At 35.2% G+C, this 19,082-nt stretch overlaps 1 protein-coding gene and 1 non-coding gene across 6 annotated transcripts in view; both read left to right on the top strand.

The window, feature by feature from the left end:
- Nucleotides 1–18,909, top strand: part of FASTKD1 (FAST kinase domains 1) — a 33,796-nt gene extending 14,887 nt beyond the window's left edge. For all 5 annotated transcript variants that reach the window (XM_033423516.2, XM_033423520.2, XM_033423518.2 and 2 more), the window contains 9 exons: nt 56–187; nt 4,713–5,199; nt 6,401–6,515; nt 12,160–12,288; nt 13,747–13,878; nt 14,244–14,357; nt 17,210–17,348; nt 17,999–18,113; nt 18,667–18,909. In XM_033423516.2, the coding sequence (XP_033279407.1) occupies nt 56–187; nt 4,713–5,199; nt 6,401–6,515; nt 12,160–12,288; nt 13,747–13,878; nt 14,244–14,357; nt 17,210–17,348; nt 17,999–18,113; nt 18,667–18,768 (1,465 nt within the window). In that variant the 3' untranslated portion in view covers nt 18,769–18,909. The remainder of the gene's footprint in view (nt 1–55; nt 188–4,712; nt 5,200–6,400; nt 6,516–12,159; nt 12,289–13,746; nt 13,879–14,243; nt 14,358–17,209; nt 17,349–17,998; nt 18,114–18,666) is intronic.
- On the top strand, nt 3,355–3,457 carry LOC117200528 (small nucleolar RNA U13). Its single transcript, XR_004482122.1, has one exon. It is a non-coding gene; the product is annotated as a small nucleolar RNA U13 (small nucleolar RNA).
- Nucleotides 18,910–19,082: the final 173 nt, after the last annotated feature.

Below are 19,082 nucleotides of genomic sequence, written 5' to 3'. Positions count from 1 at the left end.
TAATAAAAGTACATGAATGAACTGGTTATAATACATGTTTTATCATTCTTTTTAGAATTGCTTCAATTCTGTATAAACATTTGGATAACTATAAACCAGTAGAGTTATTGAGGATAACTCAAGCATTGATTTTTCTACATTTTCAAAGTAAAGAGCTTTTTGTGAAACTCAGAGAATTGCTGCTTAGGTAAGATTAAAATAGATGTGTTTAAGTCTTTCGCTATTGTTTTTTTTATTTCTTTATTTCACTGTTTGTTTTCTTTATGTATAGAGTTGTTGGAAGTTTTTTTTTTTTTTTTTTTGCGGTACGCGGGCCTCTCACTGTTGTGGCCTGTCCCGTTGCGGAGCACAGGCTCCGGACGCGCAGGCTCAGTGGCCATGGCTCACGGGCCCAGCCACTCCGTGGCATGTGAGATCTTCCCGGACGGGGTCACGAACCCGTGTCCCCTGCATCGGCAGGCGGACTCTCAACCACTGCGCCACGAGGGAAGCCCAGAGTTGTTCGAAGTTTTGAAAGCAGAAATGGGTAGGTTATTAAAAATGTTAAAGACACTCATCTCCCCGCCATGCCCATTTTGCCAGTGCTTGTGCTTGATATATTTTGAAATGGAAATGAGGTCAGTGGGGTGATGAGTTCCCTAGGTCGTGAATACAGAAAGCCAAGCCATTCTCCTTTCCTGCTGGGATGGAATAACCATGAAAAGATTGGAGCTGCTGAAGAAGGCAAAACTCCATTTGGGAGTGCTCACATTTGGGGGCCTTTAGTCTGCTTAGTTGCCTGTTTTAAGGCATATTAAGTTTTTAAATTCGAAATTTTAAAAATAAAATACGTGGGGGTAATGTTAGTGAAAAAGTTTTCATACAGATTTTCCCTTTATAATTTTAAAATTTCTGCATTTCTATGGATATAGCATTAATATTTCAACTAAGAAGTTATTCAGTTTTCCATTGACTTTGCATTATGCTAAAATGGAGTTTTCCATTAAAAATTTTTATTTTAAGGATCAGAATAATGAATGAAATTAAAAGCAGATTAACCTTTTTCCCCTCCATTTTTCCATACTAGTTTGCTTTCTTACTGTGATTTTTGAAAGACCAGGCATGGGACTCTATGCTGTAATCGAAAGAGTGACATATAATTGAAAATGATTTTTACTATAATAAGGTGATATCCATTATGCTTAAGATTTGGTTTTGTTTTTTTTTTTGCGGTACGCGGGCCTCTCACTGTTGTGGCTTCTCCCGTTGCGGAGCACAGGCTCCGAACGCGCAGGCTCAGCGGCCATGGCTCACGGGCCCAGCCGCTCCGCGACATGTGGGATCTTCCCGGACCGGGGCACGAACCCATGTCCCCTGCATCAGCAGGCAGACTCTCACCACTGTGCCACCAGGGAAGCCCTATGGTTGAGATTTGAACTGAAGACTAAGAGGTAGCACTTTATCAGATGAGAATTTTGCATGTTAGATGTGGTATAAGAAGATTCACTGTTTTCTTAAAGAAATAACTTTCTTATCAAGATGATTAAGTACAGGACTATTGTGTCTTCACCCTTTCCATATTTAACATGAACTTTCACAAAGCCTCTATTAAGAATTTTATGTTCTAAATTTGATATAAACTGGCCCAGCAACATTACTTATTTGGTCAGCATGATCTTTTTTAAAAGATTAAATTACGAAATACTGTTTGCCTACAGGTATGCTTACAGAAAAATAAGATAGGAGTGGGAGCATCACAGGTGATTTCACTTTACCTGTAATGTTTTAATCTACTTTATTAAAAAACTTGAAGCAAATATGACAGTGTTGAGGTTTAGTAATTCTTTTTTTTTTAAGAAGTTTTTAAAAAAAAATTATTATTTATTTATTTTTGACTGCGTTGGAACTTCGTTGATGTGCGCGGGCTTTCTCTGGTTGCAGTGAGTGGGGGTTCTCATTGCCGTGGCTTCTTTTGTTGCAGAGCACAGGCTCTAGGCGCGAGGGCTTCAGTAGTTGTGGCACGCGGGCTCAGTAGTTGTGGCTCACGGGCTCTAGAGCACAGGCTCAGTAGTTGTGGCGCACGGGCTTAGTTGCTCCGTGGCATGTGGGATGTTCCTGGACCAGGGATTGAACCCGTGTCCCCTGCATTGGAAGGAGGATTCTTAACCACTGCACCACCAGGGAAGTCCAAGTTTAGTAATTCTGAGTAGCGAGAGCCCTTACATATCTCTGTAATTTAAAATTTTAACCCTTCCCCATCTTCAGTGTTGAGTGTGTGAAAGAACACAATCTGATTAAAATAGTTCACATAAGCGTTTGTATAACTAGCTCCTGAAACCATTTGGGGAACCCAGGGAGTTGATGTGCTGGAATAATATGTTCTTTTTAAAAAAATATATTGAAATATAATCTACATAAAATATACCTATCCCCTCCACATTACCCTACTCCTTCCTCCTTCCCCCTCCTTCCACAGGTTAGCTACTATCCCTGCTTTTACTGCAGAGATTAGTTTTGCCTGTTCAGTGCCTGGCTTCTTTTGTTTAATATTTTATTTATGAGGTTTACCTCATAATGTTTTTGCTGTATACTCCAGTAAGAATGTAACAATTTTTTTTAGTCTGTTCTAATGTTGACAGGTATTTATTTCCACTTTTTGGCTATTGTAAATATTCCTGTTATGATACGTATTCTCACATGTATCTTTTAGTGAACATATGTGTGCATTTCTGTGGATATTTACCAAGGAGTATGATTGTTGGTTTGTAGGTTATACATATGTTCATCTTCAGTAGATCCTGCTAAACAGTTTTCTATTTTTTTTTTCTTTTCTTTTTTTAACAGTTCTCTGACTAGGGGTTGAACCCGGGCCACGGTACTGAAAGCCCGCAATCCTAACCACTAGTCCACCAGGGAACTCCAAATAGTTTTCTAAAGTGACTGTGCCAGTTTATATTAGCACTAGCAAAATGTGAGCATTCCTGTTACTCCATATCCTCACCAACACTTGGTATTTTTTTATTTTCTAATGTTAGCCTTGGTGGTGGATTTGTGGTAGTATTGTAAACACAATTGCATATGTAAGTTTTGGAAGTTGAGGAACCACCATAAGGAAAAACATGAATGGAGGTTGGCAGGTTTGTGTCTGTTGGGGGTTTATTTTCAGACAAGTATCACAAGATTGGCAAATACTGAGAGTTCCTATCCCTTGGTCAATTCTGCAAACAGATGTAGCTATTGGGGACTTTCTTTTCTTTATATAAAATAGTATATTAACTTTTTGTGGTTATAAGAATAAAATAGTCATTTAGTACTTATTGAGTACCTACTTTGTGTCAGGCAATGGACCAAATATTATATGAAAATAATTTTGAGATCCTTTTGTACTTCATAAGCATGATGATTGGGCGTTCACACTATTGCGTGAGATGTGCCTCCCTCAAACCTGTTATGATGTCAACATGTGACCCATCTGATGTGAAAAAAAATCATTTTGAAAACAGAGAAAAGTATAAAGAAGAAAATAAAAATCATTTGTAAGCCCTTTCATCTACGGTCAACAGTTTGGTTTATTTCCTTGTGGTATATACTTACATTTTATATCTGTATCTATATCTATATGCTTTCTTTTTCCATAGTTGAGAGTCATGAATGTGCAGCTTTGTATTCTTCCTTCTCCAACCCCCGCACTTAACCTTAACAGCACTTTCCTACATCATTTAAAACTATTTGTAAATGTTTTTAGTGATTGGATATTACCCATCATATGATTTGTACCATAATTCTCTTAACTATTCCCCATCATTGGGTATGTAGACTGTTTTCAAATTTTAGCCACATAAAAAATATGATTAATAACATAACATAAATTTTTGCCTGCATTTTAGATTATTTTCTTAGGCTAGTTTACTAGACAGAGATTGATCATGTCAAATGATATGATTACTTTTAAAGTTCTTAAGCTACTACTAAATTACTTTCCAGAAAGTTTGCACCAACTTTTTAAGTTTACTGTTAGTGAATGAGAAAGCCTGTATCAATGCACCCCTGCTAGCATTGAACATTATCATTATTTTAATATGCTAACTTAATATTTTTAAAAGTAACTCAGTTTTGTTTTAATTTATATTTGATTATCTCTTCCAACACTTCTAACCCTAAAGATTCTTTAAAAGCTCCCAGTTTTTAATTTGTATTTTAACAACTGCTGTCCTGGTGGTAGGGCTTTTACCATAGGGGTTTGGGAAAGGAGGAATGGAGAATGGGGTCAATTGGATGCGCTGTTATCCTGTTTTTGTTTTTTTAAAGCTGGGCTTCTTATGTAGCAGAAGAAAGAAGGGAATCACTATTACTGAGTGGTCACTCTTTGCCTGTTCTAGGTCATACCAGCTCCTGACAGGTCACATCAGAAATTCAGTCCAAGTTCCATCTCCAGCTGCAGCACTGCAGACATTGTTCTGACACTGATGTTTTGTTTGTCAGGGACTATGGTTTTATTTTTGCATAAAAAATTGGGGCAGTGCTTTAGAACATCTTAAGGCTTCCCTTAGTAATCCTTTAAGAGGCTGTCATCTTTGAATTTATCCAACCCTTCTTAAATTAACTTATATTTTAAGCCTATCACACCTATTAATTGTAATAGTAATTATATATTCATATTTTAATATTTATATGTGTATTGGTTTTTTTGCTGATGTATTAATTTTGTTCTTTTCATTTTTCCCTCTTTATAGTTATTTGAAAGTCAGTGTCATACCTAGTGAGATTTCCCTCCTGGTTTGTGCTCTTTCGATGCTTCCTTCTCCTCACTTAGACGAAGCGAGGATATCTCAAATTGAAGCAGTTTTACCACAGTGTGACCTAAATGACCTGAATAGTTTTGCCACATCTGTTTTAAGATGTATTCAGTTTGATCCCATGTATCGGAATAATACTCCTGGGAAACAGTTGAAACTACTTCAAAAATTAGATCACTACGGTCGTCAGAGACTACAAAAATGCAGCAGTTTGAATCTGTTATGGGAAGAAGTTAAATCTCTAAAAGGAGACTGGTTTGCTGATTCACTTCTTGAAGAAACTGTTGTTACCTTACAGCGTTTGATGGATGAAATTAATTACATAAATGTTGCAGGGATTGCATCTTTTATTTCTAGAACTAACTACCTCAGTACTTCGCTACTTGATAGGATAGCCTCAGTGGTCCTTCAGCAGAATGAAAAGGTGAAATTGAAATGTTTGTTACACATTAGTTTTACATAGTTGTCAACTTCTAGAAGAATAAATGTTTATCATAAGTACTTTGAGAACTTGATTGGAATTTGAAGTTTAAAAATTAAGCTCTAGTGGGAATTCCCTGGTGGTCCAGTGGTTAGGACTCTGCACTTTCACTGCTGAGGGCCTGGGTTCAATCCCTGGTCAGGGAACTAAGATCCCATAAGCCACGGAGCGTGGCCAAAAAAAAAAAAATTAAGCTCTTGTTTCTGGTTCAGCAATTTGTCGTTCCTCCCCTTAAAACCCCTTCCTCCAGCAGTGCAGATTTGGGGAGATCAGCTGTCATCTTTTGGTGTATTACAAATATTGTTAAGATCAGTCAAAATTCATTGACTAGAAGGAAATTCTTAAAATGATAGTTGTATAAGGATAAAGAAGATGAATGATTTTTGTTTTCTTTTTCTTGTTTTCTATAATCCTGTGTTAGTTACTTTTACTATTTAAAAACTATTCAAAAGAGTGAGATAAGTGTGAAAACTGAGAAAATTATAAGATCTCCACTGACTTCAATATTCTTGAATTGTCAGTGTGTCTTACACATTTATTTCTGGAACTTGTAAAATGCTGCTTTTTGGATTATGTGAGAAGACAGTCACTTACAAAATCTATTATATAGATCAGGATATGGCTTTTACTTAGAAGACATTATTTCTAATAAGTGAAAATAAAAGTCTGTAGTGCCTGCCAGTTATTAAGTATTGGCTGAATGAATAAAAAAGAAAAAGAAGGAAAGAAAGAAAAATGAATTATGATTATTATAAACTAAGAAACTTCCTTAATTACATTATATTATGAGTCTATAAAATGTGCGGATATCATGGAAATTAGTGACACTATTTTCTTGTCATTTTAATGACTAAGGAATTCTGGAACAGGATTTTATACCAAACAAAATCAATCTGTAGCTTATCTGATTTATTTTTCCTGCATTAATATTTAGAGTTACTAGAAATTAGTGGTGGAATTAAATAAATTATAGCAAGGTAGAAAACTTAATAAACAGAATGATACATGTGTCATTTAACTGTGGGCATGTTCATTTAACTATAGGCATGTTAGATAAAGACTTCTGCTTAAGATAATAATTAGGCTAAATTTTGTTTTGTTTTACTGAAGTTGAAGCAATAACTTTTTTGTTCTATTTTTACAGATTCATCCTTTTGCAATCCTTGCTATTATTCTTCCGTTCAGCGCCCTGAACTATGATCCACCTCAAAGGGATGAATTTTTCGGAACTTGCCTTCAACACCTTAATTCTTACTTAAGTAGGTATATTGTTTGGTAATACATTGATGAGAAGGTTGGAGGATACTGTTGCTGCTACTCTAATACATATTCCTTTTTAAAGGATAGTGATAATAGCCATGAGTTTTATACCTTCAAAAAATATTTTGGATCCATTTTTTAAACTTTTTTATTATGAAAAATGTCAAAATTACATTAAAAAGTGAAAGAATTGAACAAGTAGCACCTATAAACTCACTGGTTAGATTCAGTGGTTCACATTTTACCATATTTGCTTTACTGTTTGTTTCTCTTGCTCTCTTGTTTTTTTTCTAAGCCATTTCAAAGTAAGTTGTAGGCACTGTGACTCTTTACCCCTAATTGCTTAGGCATACACCTCCTAAGAATAATGATCTCCTACATCACCACAATCCTGTTAATCACACCTAAGAATATTAATAGTCCCCTAATACCTAATACACAATCCATTTTTAAATCTCTCTCATTCTCAAAGTACCTTATTTAGAGTGGTTATTTTGGACCCAGGATTCGATCAAGGTTCACTCATTCCGTTAAGTTATCTCTTTGGTATCTTATGGTCTAGAATATTCTCTGGTTTTTGTTTTTTGTTGTTTGTTTGTTTTTTGCTCTGCATTGACTTAAGAGAAAGATTTTTTGTTATCTAAGTTTTCTTTTTTTTTAAATAAATTTATTTATTTTTTATTTATTTTTGGCTGTGTTGGGTCTTTGTTGCTGCGTGCGGGCTTTCTCTAGTTGTGGCGAGCAGGGGCTACTCTTAGTTGTGGTGCACGGGCTTCTCATAGCGGTGGCTTCTCTTGTTGAGGAGCATGGGCTCTAGGTGCGGGGGCTTTAGTAGTTGCAGCATGTGGGCTCAGTAGTTGTGGCTGGTAGGCTTCAGTAGTTGTGGCATATGGGCTCAGTAGTTGTGGCTCACGGGCTCTAGAGCACAGGCTCAGTAGTTGTGGTGCATGGGCTTAGTTGCTCCGCAGCATGTGGGATCTTCCTGGACCAGGGCTTGAACCTGTGTCCCCTGCACTGTCAGGTGGATTCTTACCCACTGCTCCACCAGGGATGTCCCTAAGTTTTCAAATACACAGTAAAATTGAAAGAACAATGTAACAAACATCTGTATACTGTATACCCACAATGTAGCTTTTGAATAATGATTAACATTTTGCCACATTTGCTGTGTGTGTGGTGTGTGTGTGTGTGTGTGTGTGTGTGTGTGTGTGTGTGTGTATGATGAACCACTTGAAGTGTCAGCCCTAAATACTTCAGGTTATAAGGACATTCTTCTATGTAAGCACAATACCAGTACCACACTTAAGAAAGTGAACAAGTACCACCTTCTACCTACTCAGTCCATAATAAAAATTTCCCAATTGTCACCAAATTTTCTTTGATAAATTTTTTAAAGAAACCAACGTTGAGTTGTTATGTCACTTTCTCCTAATCTTTTTTTTTCTTGATGTTTATTTTTTGCAATAGAGGTTGGCCATTTATTGTGGGTTGTGCCACATTCTGCATTTGTCTGAGTGCTTGCTTTTAACTTGCTCCTCCATCTCCTGTGCTCCTAGTAAACTGGAAGTTAGTTATAGATGCTTGATTAGATTCAGATTAAACATTTTCAGCAAAAAATGCCTTTATGTGGTGCTGTATACCTGATATTTGTTATCATTTCTGGAGACATATAACATTTGATTGTTGTCAATTTTAAAAGTTTGTTCATTTTTTAAATAGAAAATAAATATTTCTTAAGGTCCTATGTAGATGTTTATTAATTGTCAGAAAGGTTGCTGCTCTGGTGCTGATTATTATGTGTCTCTTTAAAAAGTCTAAATAGTGTTTCAGTGCCAGAAAAAAGTGGAGTAGAAATACTCCTTCCTACTGTTGGCCTTAGCAGAAGCAGTACGTGAGGGTAGCGGAGGCAGGAAATTATTTTTTTCTTTTCATTCTTTATTTTGGTCCTGAATTGTATTTCTTTCTGTTTGGCCTTAAAGAAAAAGGTTTTAATGCTGCTTCTCTTCTCAGACCCACATGTCTCACTTGTCAATATAGTGTGTTTTAGAAGTGAAATGTCTGGCTCAGTAGTTACTGCTTTTTCAGTCAACATTCACCAAGTACTTATTGTCAGGCAGTCTTTAGTCACTGGAGATATAGGAGAGAATAAAAACAGGTAGACTCTACCATTGTTGATTTTACTTTCTGATGGGGTGAAACTGGCATAGACAATAAACAAATACATAAGGTGAAATGGTGATAAGTATTTAAGACCACTAGAGCAGGGTAGGTGTGTACGATGGAGGATAGTGAGGTGGGCTGGATGGAGCGAGGAGGTGTCATTGACCATGGATTGAATGAAGTGAGACACCATTCAGGATGATGTGTCAAAAAATCTAAACAGGGCTTCCCTGGTGGCGCAGTGGTTGAGAGTCCGCCTGCCAATGCAGGGGACATGGGTTTGTGCCCCGATCTGGGAAGATCCCACATGCTGCAGAGCGGCTGGGCCCATGAGCCATGGTCGCTGAGCCTGCGCGTCCAGAGCCTGCGCTCCGCAACGGGAGAGGCCACAGTAGTGAGAGGCCCACGTACCACCAAAAAAAAAAAAAAAAAAAATCTAAACAATCATCATCAAAAAATCTAGAAACAATAAATGCCAGAGAGGGTGTGGAGAAAAGGGAACCCTCCTGCACTGTTGGTGGGAGTGCAAATTGATATAGCCACTATGGAGAACACTATGGAGGTTCCTTGAAAAACTAACCATAGAACTACCATATGACCCAGCAATCCCACTACTGGGCATATACCCTGAGAAAATCATAATTCAAAAATAGTCATTTATCACAGTGTTCATTGCAGCACTATTTACAGTAGCCAGGACATGGAAGCAACTTAAATGTCCATCGACAGAGGAATGGATAAAGAAGATGTGGCACATATATACAATGGAATATTACTCAGCCATAAAAAGGAACGAAACTGAGTTATCTGTAGTGAAGTGGATAGACCTAGAGTCTGTCATACAGAGTGAAGTAAGTCAGAAAGAGAAAAACAAATACCGTACGCTAATTCATATATATGGAATTTAAAAAAGCGGTACTGATGAACCTAGTGGCAGGGCAGGAATAAAGGCGCAGGTGCAGAGAATGGACTTGAGGGCACGGGGTGGGGCGGTTAGAGGAGGCTAGGACATAGTGAGAGAGCAGCATTGACATATATACACTATCAAATGTAAAATCGATAGCTAGTGGGAAGCTGCTGCATCACGATCAGCTTGGTGCTTTGTGATGACCTAGAGGGGTGGGATAGGGAAGGTGGGAGGGAAGCTCAAGAGGGAGGGGATATGGGGATATTTGTATACATATGGTTGATTCACTTTGTAGTACAGCAGAAACTAACAACATTGTAAAGCAATTATACTCCGGTAAAGATGTGAAAAAAAAAAAAAAGAGAGGTTGACTCATGTCCATAGGTGGGGAAGAGAATCCCAGGGTAAAGAAAAGCAAGTGCAAAAGGCCCTGAGGTGAGAACATGCCTGGTTTCTTTCGGGAACAGCAGATTCAGTGTGGCAGGAGTGGAATGCGGGAGACTGAGTTGGTAGGAGAAGAGGTTGGAGAGACAGCCAGAGACCAGCTTCCGCAGAGCTTTTTGCTCTGCCTGGATAGTAAGAAATTCCTATTCTGTCATCCAAGCAACAAATACTTACCTGGGAGCTTCCACGTCCAGCATAAGGTGTTAGGCTCTATATTAGGGCAGGAATTGTTTCTCTAGGCTTGTAGACCTCTAGGTAGGCTGTGTGAGACCAGTATAAATATATTAATTATGTCAGTATGATGCTCATGGGCTTTGCTACATTTTTGTGGGGTCTATATGCTAGATAGTGTCTAACCATGTCTAGTTTTGTGTGTCTCTAATAGACAAAATGGGACTGATATGTATGTGTTTATTCATGTATGGGTGTATACATGTGTGGCATTCATATATACCCCCTTTTAGTGATACAACTATATATAGAAAGATGAGACTTGAAACTGAAAGATGAGACTTTGAATGTGCTCTCCTGGTTGTTCAGTTGTGTGTCAACAATCAGAAGGAAATGAAAATACATTTTTTTTTTTCTTCAAATAAAGGATATAAGAGATGAGAGTTTGAGAAGTACAGCTTTGATTTTTTTTAAGACTTACTGGGAAAATGTTTGGAAAATTCTTGGAGACCTGTATAAGCAAAATTCTAATGGAATAATACTTTATTTTGAATAAACATTAGTTTTGACATCAATTTTGCTGGTGGAGATCATCGCTATTAACCTTGTTTGTGACTTGATCCTGCTTTATTAAATAAACTCAGCAAAACATTGAAAAGATTTAACATCTTTTTTTGTCCTTTGTAAGAACATTGCTGCTAATAGCACATTTTAGAGGACCCCTTCCCTCTCATCAGAAATGTCTCTTGGGAGAGAAAGACAAATATCATATGATAGATATCACTTATATGTGGAATCTAAAATATGACACAAACGAACTTATTGACTAAATGGAAACAGACTCATGACATAGAAGACAAACTTATGGTTACCAAAGGGGAAAGGGGGTGGGGGAGGGATAAATTAGGAGTTTAGGATTAGCAGATACAAACAATTGATACTATATGTAAAGTAGATAAACAAGTTCCTACTGTATACCACAGGGAACTATATTCAATGTCCTGTAATAACTCATAATGGAAAGGAGTATGAAAAAGAGAATATATATATGTATAACTGAATCACTTTGCTGTATACCAGAAACTAACACAACATTGTAAATCAACTATACTTCAATAAAAATTAAAAAAAGAAAAAAAAAGAAAATATCTCTTGGATGAAGCAAATCCAGTAAATAACCTCAAGCCTTATCTCTGAGTCACTTACCGTGTTGCTGGCTGACAGGTAAGGGAGGAGGTACTGAGTGAGACCTGAGCTTCATATACATCTGTACCCAGCCTGGGGGTCTGAGAGCCCTAGAGAGTAGCACAAGACCGTGGTGCAGACTCCAGAGCTGGACTCTCCAAGTTAAATCTCACCCTCCACTTGCTAACCATGTGACTTGGGGCAAGTCATTAAACTTCTCTGTGCTTCAGTACACTCAGTTTATAAAATGGAGATAATAATCATTCCTACTTTACACTGAAGTGAGGTTTAAATGAGTTAATATTTGTAAAGTGCTTAGAAAGATTCTGCACACATTCTGAGCGATATTATCAGTATATAGAGACTGGGATCACTTATTTTTACATACTCCACTGACCCTTTGTTTTCAGTCTTTCTCTTTTCAAGGCAATTTTAAAGACTTTTAATGGAAGTATAATAATAACACAGAAATGTGTACATATCCTTAGTATATATATAGTATGTGAATTTATACAAATTGAATCAGCCAAGGAATCAGTACCCAGATCAAGAAATAGAATATTAGCATAGTACCCTTCTCCCCGGCCCTCATTCCCATTCTTCACCCACCCAGAGGTAACCACTTTACCACTATCTGGACTTGTGACAGTATAGATTAATTTTGTCAAGGTTGTGTTTGTATTATTTTTTTAAAACCTGGTTTTACCTGAATAAAGTATATATTACGTATATGTGAAGCAGCTGTACATTTTAATTTTTTTTTAATCTTGTTCTAGGTATATTGGATCCTCTCAAGTTAGTGTTTCTTGGTTACTCTTTGGCCACACGTGAATATTTTTCAGAAGATCTACTGAAGGCAATTTTTAACATTAGATTCTTAGCCAAATTAGATTCTCAACTTGAACGTATGTATATATGTGTGTGTGTGTATATATATATATATATATTTTTTTTTATTGTTTAGGAGTATTTTATTCACGTGGGTGATAAATGTATGATTTTTCTTTATAATTATGTGTTAAACTATACATATAGATTTTATGCATTTTTCCCGTATATAAATTTCATAAGCGAAAAAAGTTAAAAATAATGTGATAAGATACATAAAAACACTTTCAAAGAAAAACTGCTATATACTTGTTATACATTATTATTAAAAAACAATAAACTTTTTGCTTTACAACAAGCAAGCGTAATATATTTTTTACTTTAATTATCACTTGTATTTTATATCCAAGTTTCAGCTCTACCTACATACTAAAGCACTTAAATGTTAATACTGGGGTTTTTTTCTGTTTATAAAAGTATTTCCTGATTATTGTAGAAAATTTAGATTATAGAACAGTATAAAATAGAAAATAAAAGATTATTCATAATCTTACCAACAAGTGAAACTACCGCTTTTAATGTTTTGGAGTATTTCTTTTCTGTCTCCTGCCCTTATATGTATGTTTATATACCTATATATATTTTAAAACAAAATTTGAATTATACATATGTTCACTTTTGTCTGTTGCTTTTGTCATTGAACTATATTTTGAACAATTTTCCATGACATTAAATATTTTTTGATATCATGATTTTTTAGTCTATAGAATCTGCCATTATAAGGAAGTAATAAAATTTGTTAGCATGTAGGTTGTTTCCAATTCTTCATTACTATAAATAATGATTATTATACGTGAGTCATTGCCCTCATCTTTGTTTCCTTAGGATAGACTGCTAAATGTGGAATATTAGGTCAATGAATATTCTTTAGTAGTATTTTTTAAAATGTAGTTTTTTTGTTTTTATTTATTTTATTTATTTATTTTTGGCTGCTTTGGTTCTTCGTTGTTGTGCACGGCTTTCTCTAGTTGCGATGAGCAGGGCTACTGTTCGTTGCGGTGCGCGGGCTTCTCATTGCAGTGGCTTCTCATGTTGCGGAGCACGGGCTCTAGGCGCGTGGGCTTCAGTAGTTGTGGCACTGGCTTCAGTAGTTGTGGTTTGTGGGCTCTAGAGCACAGGCTTATTTGTTGTGGCGCATGGACTTAGTTGCTCCGTGGCATGTGGGATCTTCCCGGACCAGGGCTCGAACCCATGTCCCCTTCATTGGCAGGCGGATTCTTAACCACTGTGCCACCAGAGGAGCCCCTAAAATGTAGTTTTAATATTCATAATTAGTGAAAAACATAGGTGTTTGTCCTAATCATCCCACTGAATGTAATAATTTAAAAATATAAAGCATGTGTATGCAAATGAAATGATTTTGTAATATGAGAATAAAAGTTACAACCATTATGGGGATAAATGAATGTGAAAAATGAATCGTCTTTGCTAAGTTCAAGCTATCAAAGTCTATTAATGTATTTTTTTAATTTCAGTTTTATGTTCATCTCTAAATATGAAGGTCCAATTTCGTCTTATGGAATTAAATAGAGCAGTCTGCTTGGAATGTCCTGAATATCAGATTCCATGGTTTCATGACCGCTTCTGTCAACAGCAGTATAAAAAAGGTTTGAATTTTGTTTGGGTCAGAAAGTAAAGCTTAATTCTAAAGTACATTATTAGGTAGTACACTGTTTTTATTGTTAAAACTAACCATGACACTAGAGTTCCCAAGAATGCCATAACTTGTTTAATGGAACCATTTTGTAGAGAAATTTGTGTTGTAAGTATTTCTTAATATTTAGGACACTAAACCTCTTTTGGTAGAGAGCCAAAGAACTTGTGCTGAATTTAGTGTTATTGCAGGTGGTATTACAATACATGGAAACTCTTGTTGGAAATGTTAATCTATTTTTCAGTTTGTAGATATGGGATGATTTTCATTCAAAAGCTGATTATTTTAAGTGAACTAATTATTTTTATTTTCCTGAAGATTTTGGCCGTATGAATGGAGCAGAACAGCAGATTTATAAAATGTTAGCAGAGGTACTAGGAGGAATCAATTTTGTAAAAGCCTCTGTTCTTACACCTTATTACTACACAATAGGTAAGTGTTTAATGATGCTCATGGGCTTTGCTACATTTTTGTGGGGTCTATATGCTAGATAGTGTCTAACCATGTCTAGTTTTGTGTGTCTCTAATAGACAAAATGGGACTTATATGTATGTGTTTATTCATGTATGGGTGTATACATGTGTGGCATTCATATATACCCCCTTTTAGTGATACAACTATATATAGAAAGATGAGACTTGAAACTGAAAGATGAGACTTTGAATGTCCTCTCCTGGTTGTTCAGTTGTGTGTCAACAATCAGAAGGAAATGAAAATACATTCTTTTTTTTTTTTTCTTCAAATAAAGGATATAAGAGATGAGAGGTAGGTTATTAGCTACTTAGCTAACCTATGGTAGCTAAGCTAACCTATGGTAGGTTATTAGCTACTTTCAGAAAGCCAAACTAAACAGAATCATCTCATCAATTGGAATTTTAAAACTTTAAAAAAATTTTTTTCGTTATCTTGGAAATTTTCAGGAAATTCCCTGGTGATCCAGTGGTTAGGACTTTGCACTTCCACTGAAGGGGGTATGGCTTCAATCCCTGGTTGGGGAACTAGGATTATTATATCCCAAGCCCATTGTATTGCCAACTCATATTTGTACCTCATGTTGTCAAGAGGCTTATTTTTATGTGAAAATATATATAGATCATTAAAAATAAGATTTAATTGGTAATATTTGTATATAAGGATGTGGTATAATTAAGACAATACAGTAGTATGATTAAGAACTAAGGATTGGAAGAAAACACTCATTTATAGGATACGTAATACGTGCTTATAGAAAAACCAGAAAGGACAGATAACAAAAAGGAAAATCACCCATGATACAAACACTCTTTACTTTTGGTGTCTATGTTTCTCCTTCTGACTTTTTTTTCATTTTTAATGACATTTGTTGTTTTCTTTCTAATTTTACAAGCAATACATGTTCATGTGTGCAAGCAATATGTACTTTAAAAAGTTTTGACTTTTTAAAAACCAAAATGGCTTATTTTATAGTGTTTGTAGCTTTGTTTATATGTTGTGAATATTTTTCTATGCCAACAAATATAATTATACATTATTTTTAGTGACTGCATAATATTTCATTGAATGACTATGCTGTGATTTATTAAGGTTTTTTGCTGGTATGTGCATCTTTCAAACAATGCTGTAATTTCATATGACAACAACAGTAATTGATACACTTACATATTATTATGTTACATATTAATTATGTGTTAGATATTATGATGTGTTTTATATATATAAACTTATTATATCCCTATAAGTTTTGCAAATTATTCTATTTTATAGATAAGGAAACTGAGGCCCAGAGACATTGTTGTTTGCCCAAGGTTATGTAGCTGGCAGATGGCAAAGCCAGGATGACCTAGGCATTCTAGCTCCAGAATTCATTTTCTTTATGAGAAAAGTATATTTCATGTTTGATAATTAACTTGAAGATGTTTCGGTGCCCTAGTTTCCCTTATATATAAAGAATAGGTAATTAAACCTACTTTTTCTTCCTTTTCATTCATTGTTTCTTTTTTCATTTTCTTGGTTTAAATACATTTTTATGATTGTTTTTATTATGTAAAAATTTCATACATATTCAAGAATAGAATAGTATAATGAACCCTCATCCAGCATTAAAAATTATTAATACTCACTAATCAGAGTCCCACCTGATCTTTTTCAAGCAAATCACAGATAATATATCATTTTAGAATGTATATCTAAAAGGATATATAACCACAGTGCCATCATTTTCACCTCTACAACTATTCATAATAATTTCTTAATATTATATAGCTTGTCAACGTTCAAGTGTCTCAATTATCTTTTGTATGTTTTATTTTACTGTTTGTTGGACTTTTCCAGTTGAAACCCTGTGGTGTCATTCAACATGCTCCTGCATCCCCTATTTTTTCTGTAAACCAGTAGTTAGATATAGAGGCTTGATTAGATTCAGGTTAGCTTAGGAGTGGCAGTGGTCATTTTTTTGGCCAGCTTTTTCATAGGTCGTATGTGCTTCTTACTGCATTTTATCAGAAGACATACAATTCTGGTCGTCCCCTTTTTATTATATGAAGATTCATCAGTGTGTTTATATGTTGTCAGCTTATCCGTTAGGAAGCTTTCCCATCAGCTTTTCACCTACTGATTTTAGCAGCTATTAAAATTATTGTCTAAATGCATTATTCATCAAGGGTGGAAAAGTAGTGATATTCTACATCTGTCATTCTGCATTTATTAGTTGGAATTTGTCTAAAAAGAACTTTCCTCTGTCAACTGTTTAGTTACCCTATGTACAGTTCATACAGGAAAGACAGGATACATGCTTCAATCTTTGTCTTTACTAATTTTCAGATGAGTTGGTTTAGCTTCCTCCAGTTGTGACCAAGAGATTTAAGGGGATTAAAATAAAACTGTAATGTGATTTGGCTTAGTGCAGTGCTAAATATAGCCCCCATGCTAAATAATAGTTTAGTAATACTTGCTGGTTGATTTTTATTCATTGATTTTCAAAGAGAGGTGATCTTGGACTAGATCATATATATAAAATAAGCTGGATAGGGACTTCCCTGGCGGTCCATTGGTTAAGACTCCAAGCTTCCACTGCAGGGGGCACGGGTTCAATCCCTGGTCGGGGAACTAAGATCCTGCATGCTGCGTGTGGCCAAAATAAATAAATAAATAAATGAAATAAGTTGGATAATTAGGTAGGTACCTCATTCTTCATGTTTGTGTGTGTGTGTCTTTATATACATGTATAAATATTTAAAATATATCTTAAAATTTTACCTATAAGAATTTACCTAATTCATATTGTTGGTTCCTGTACTTTCTTATAGATTTTGAGTGTATCTTGGATAAAAGGAAAAAACCTATTCCGTATGGAAGCCATAATACAACTTTGGGAAAACTACCAAAAATACACTCGGAATTAAATACTCAAATAGCTGGATCAAGACTGCCACCAGGAGCTGAAAAGTACCTTTCTTAGTTTCAGATTTTGTTATCTAAATGTTAAATTTGGCACGATTTAATGAACGCAGCTATCAAGGATTATTTATAGTAGAATCTGCTCCTCATGTATCTCATGCATGCTACCCACATACCTTTGCTTTTCTTGTGCTTTCTGCTTTAATCTCCATCCTTCATTGTCCAAAGCCTAGCAATATCTAAAGCACTAACCTTCAAGTTGTCCTCAGTGGAAATAAATAGTGTCTTCTTCTTTGGACCTCCCATGCCTCTCTACTTTTCGGATAGCACATAGCTGCTTCCTACACTGCATTACAGTTACATACTATGTATCATATGTTCTTTGTTAGACTATAAAGTGTGTCCTTTTATTTTTGTATCCCTCACAGTGCCTTACATATGGTAGGTGCATAATAAATATTTATTGGACAAAGAAACATATAGATGAAAGCATGCAGATACTTACTATAATTTGGTTTAATTCTAATGAATCGGATTACTTGTCATTAATTACTAATTTAAGTAGAAAATTAACTTAGTATACTCATTTATTCATTTGGCGGTTTTTAGATTATAAAGATGCACCCTTGTTCCTGAAAGGCTTATAATTTTTCAGTTTCTCAATTTCAGAAGTAAATATTTATTTTCATCTTACGTAGGATTGCTTTGGAATTTTTGGATTCGAGAGCATTTTGTAGAAACATCCCTCATTTAAAAGGAAAATCTGCTATGAAAAAACGACACTTGGAAATTTTGGGGTATCATGTAATTCAGGTATGAAATACTTATGTAATTCAGCCTTTAAAAAACCCAGAGACACTGGCTTTACATGTGTCCCCTTTTAAGGTGAAAGTTGTAGAATTACCTTTTTTTTTTAATATTAAAAAAAAGCTATATTAAAATCTCTCTGAAATAGAACACCCTCTGTTTTTTTTTTAAGAATAGTAAATAAAAATAATTTTTAAAATTGTCTCTAGAAGATCTCTTGATTTTTATATTCATCTTACAATAAAGAGAGACACTATGGAGATGGATGGAGTTATAAGAGAAAAAGGCTAGTGTATAAATATAAGAAAGGCACATGGGAAAAAATGTCCATTGTTGGTATTGTAGGAACAGGAGGATGAAAGGAGCTGCGAAGCAGAAAAGGGTCTTCCAGGTGTTGTCAAGAAGAAGGCAACCTTCCAAATAGGGTTCAAAGGCTATGCTTATGTAAACTAATGTCTTAGCGTTCCTATAGCTCTTCTCAGTATTCTTAGAGGTCTTCCCTGATGTTTTTTGTTGCTGCTTTTGAGCTTTCATTCAGACTACATTACTTATTTTACAGATCCCTCATTTTGAATGGAACTCTATGGCACTGTCAACAAAGAATGCTCGAATGGACTACCTGAGAGAACGGTTATTTGGAGAAGGCAAATCATCATCATAGTTTTTACTGAAAATTAGTTATCATGGTGCGTCATATTTGGACTTACTTTAATTAAGTGGCTTGATTCAATTAAAAAATAATGTAGAATTGATTTCTAGGTCAATTAATACCTATTAAAATAAACAGACATTTTACAATGGACTACTTTCTCTACTATCTAGTTGGGAAATTGTTTAAAATTCTTAATATAAAAGACATGTAGCTTTTAAGAAACTTTAGTTTACAGTTCATTCTTTGAGTGCATACTATGTGGCAGGAACTATATTATTTTATTATTTTTAAATTTTTAAAAATTTAAATGAGACCCATTTATT

The sequence above is a fragment of the Orcinus orca genome, chromosome 7, assembly GCF_937001465.1.
Source record: "Orcinus orca chromosome 7, mOrcOrc1.1, whole genome shotgun sequence".
NCBI classification, from domain to species: Eukaryota; Metazoa; Chordata; class Mammalia; order Artiodactyla; family Delphinidae; genus Orcinus; species Orcinus orca.
The sequence above is the reverse complement of the archived record's forward strand: the minus strand, read 5'-3'. Positions and strand labels throughout refer to the sequence as shown.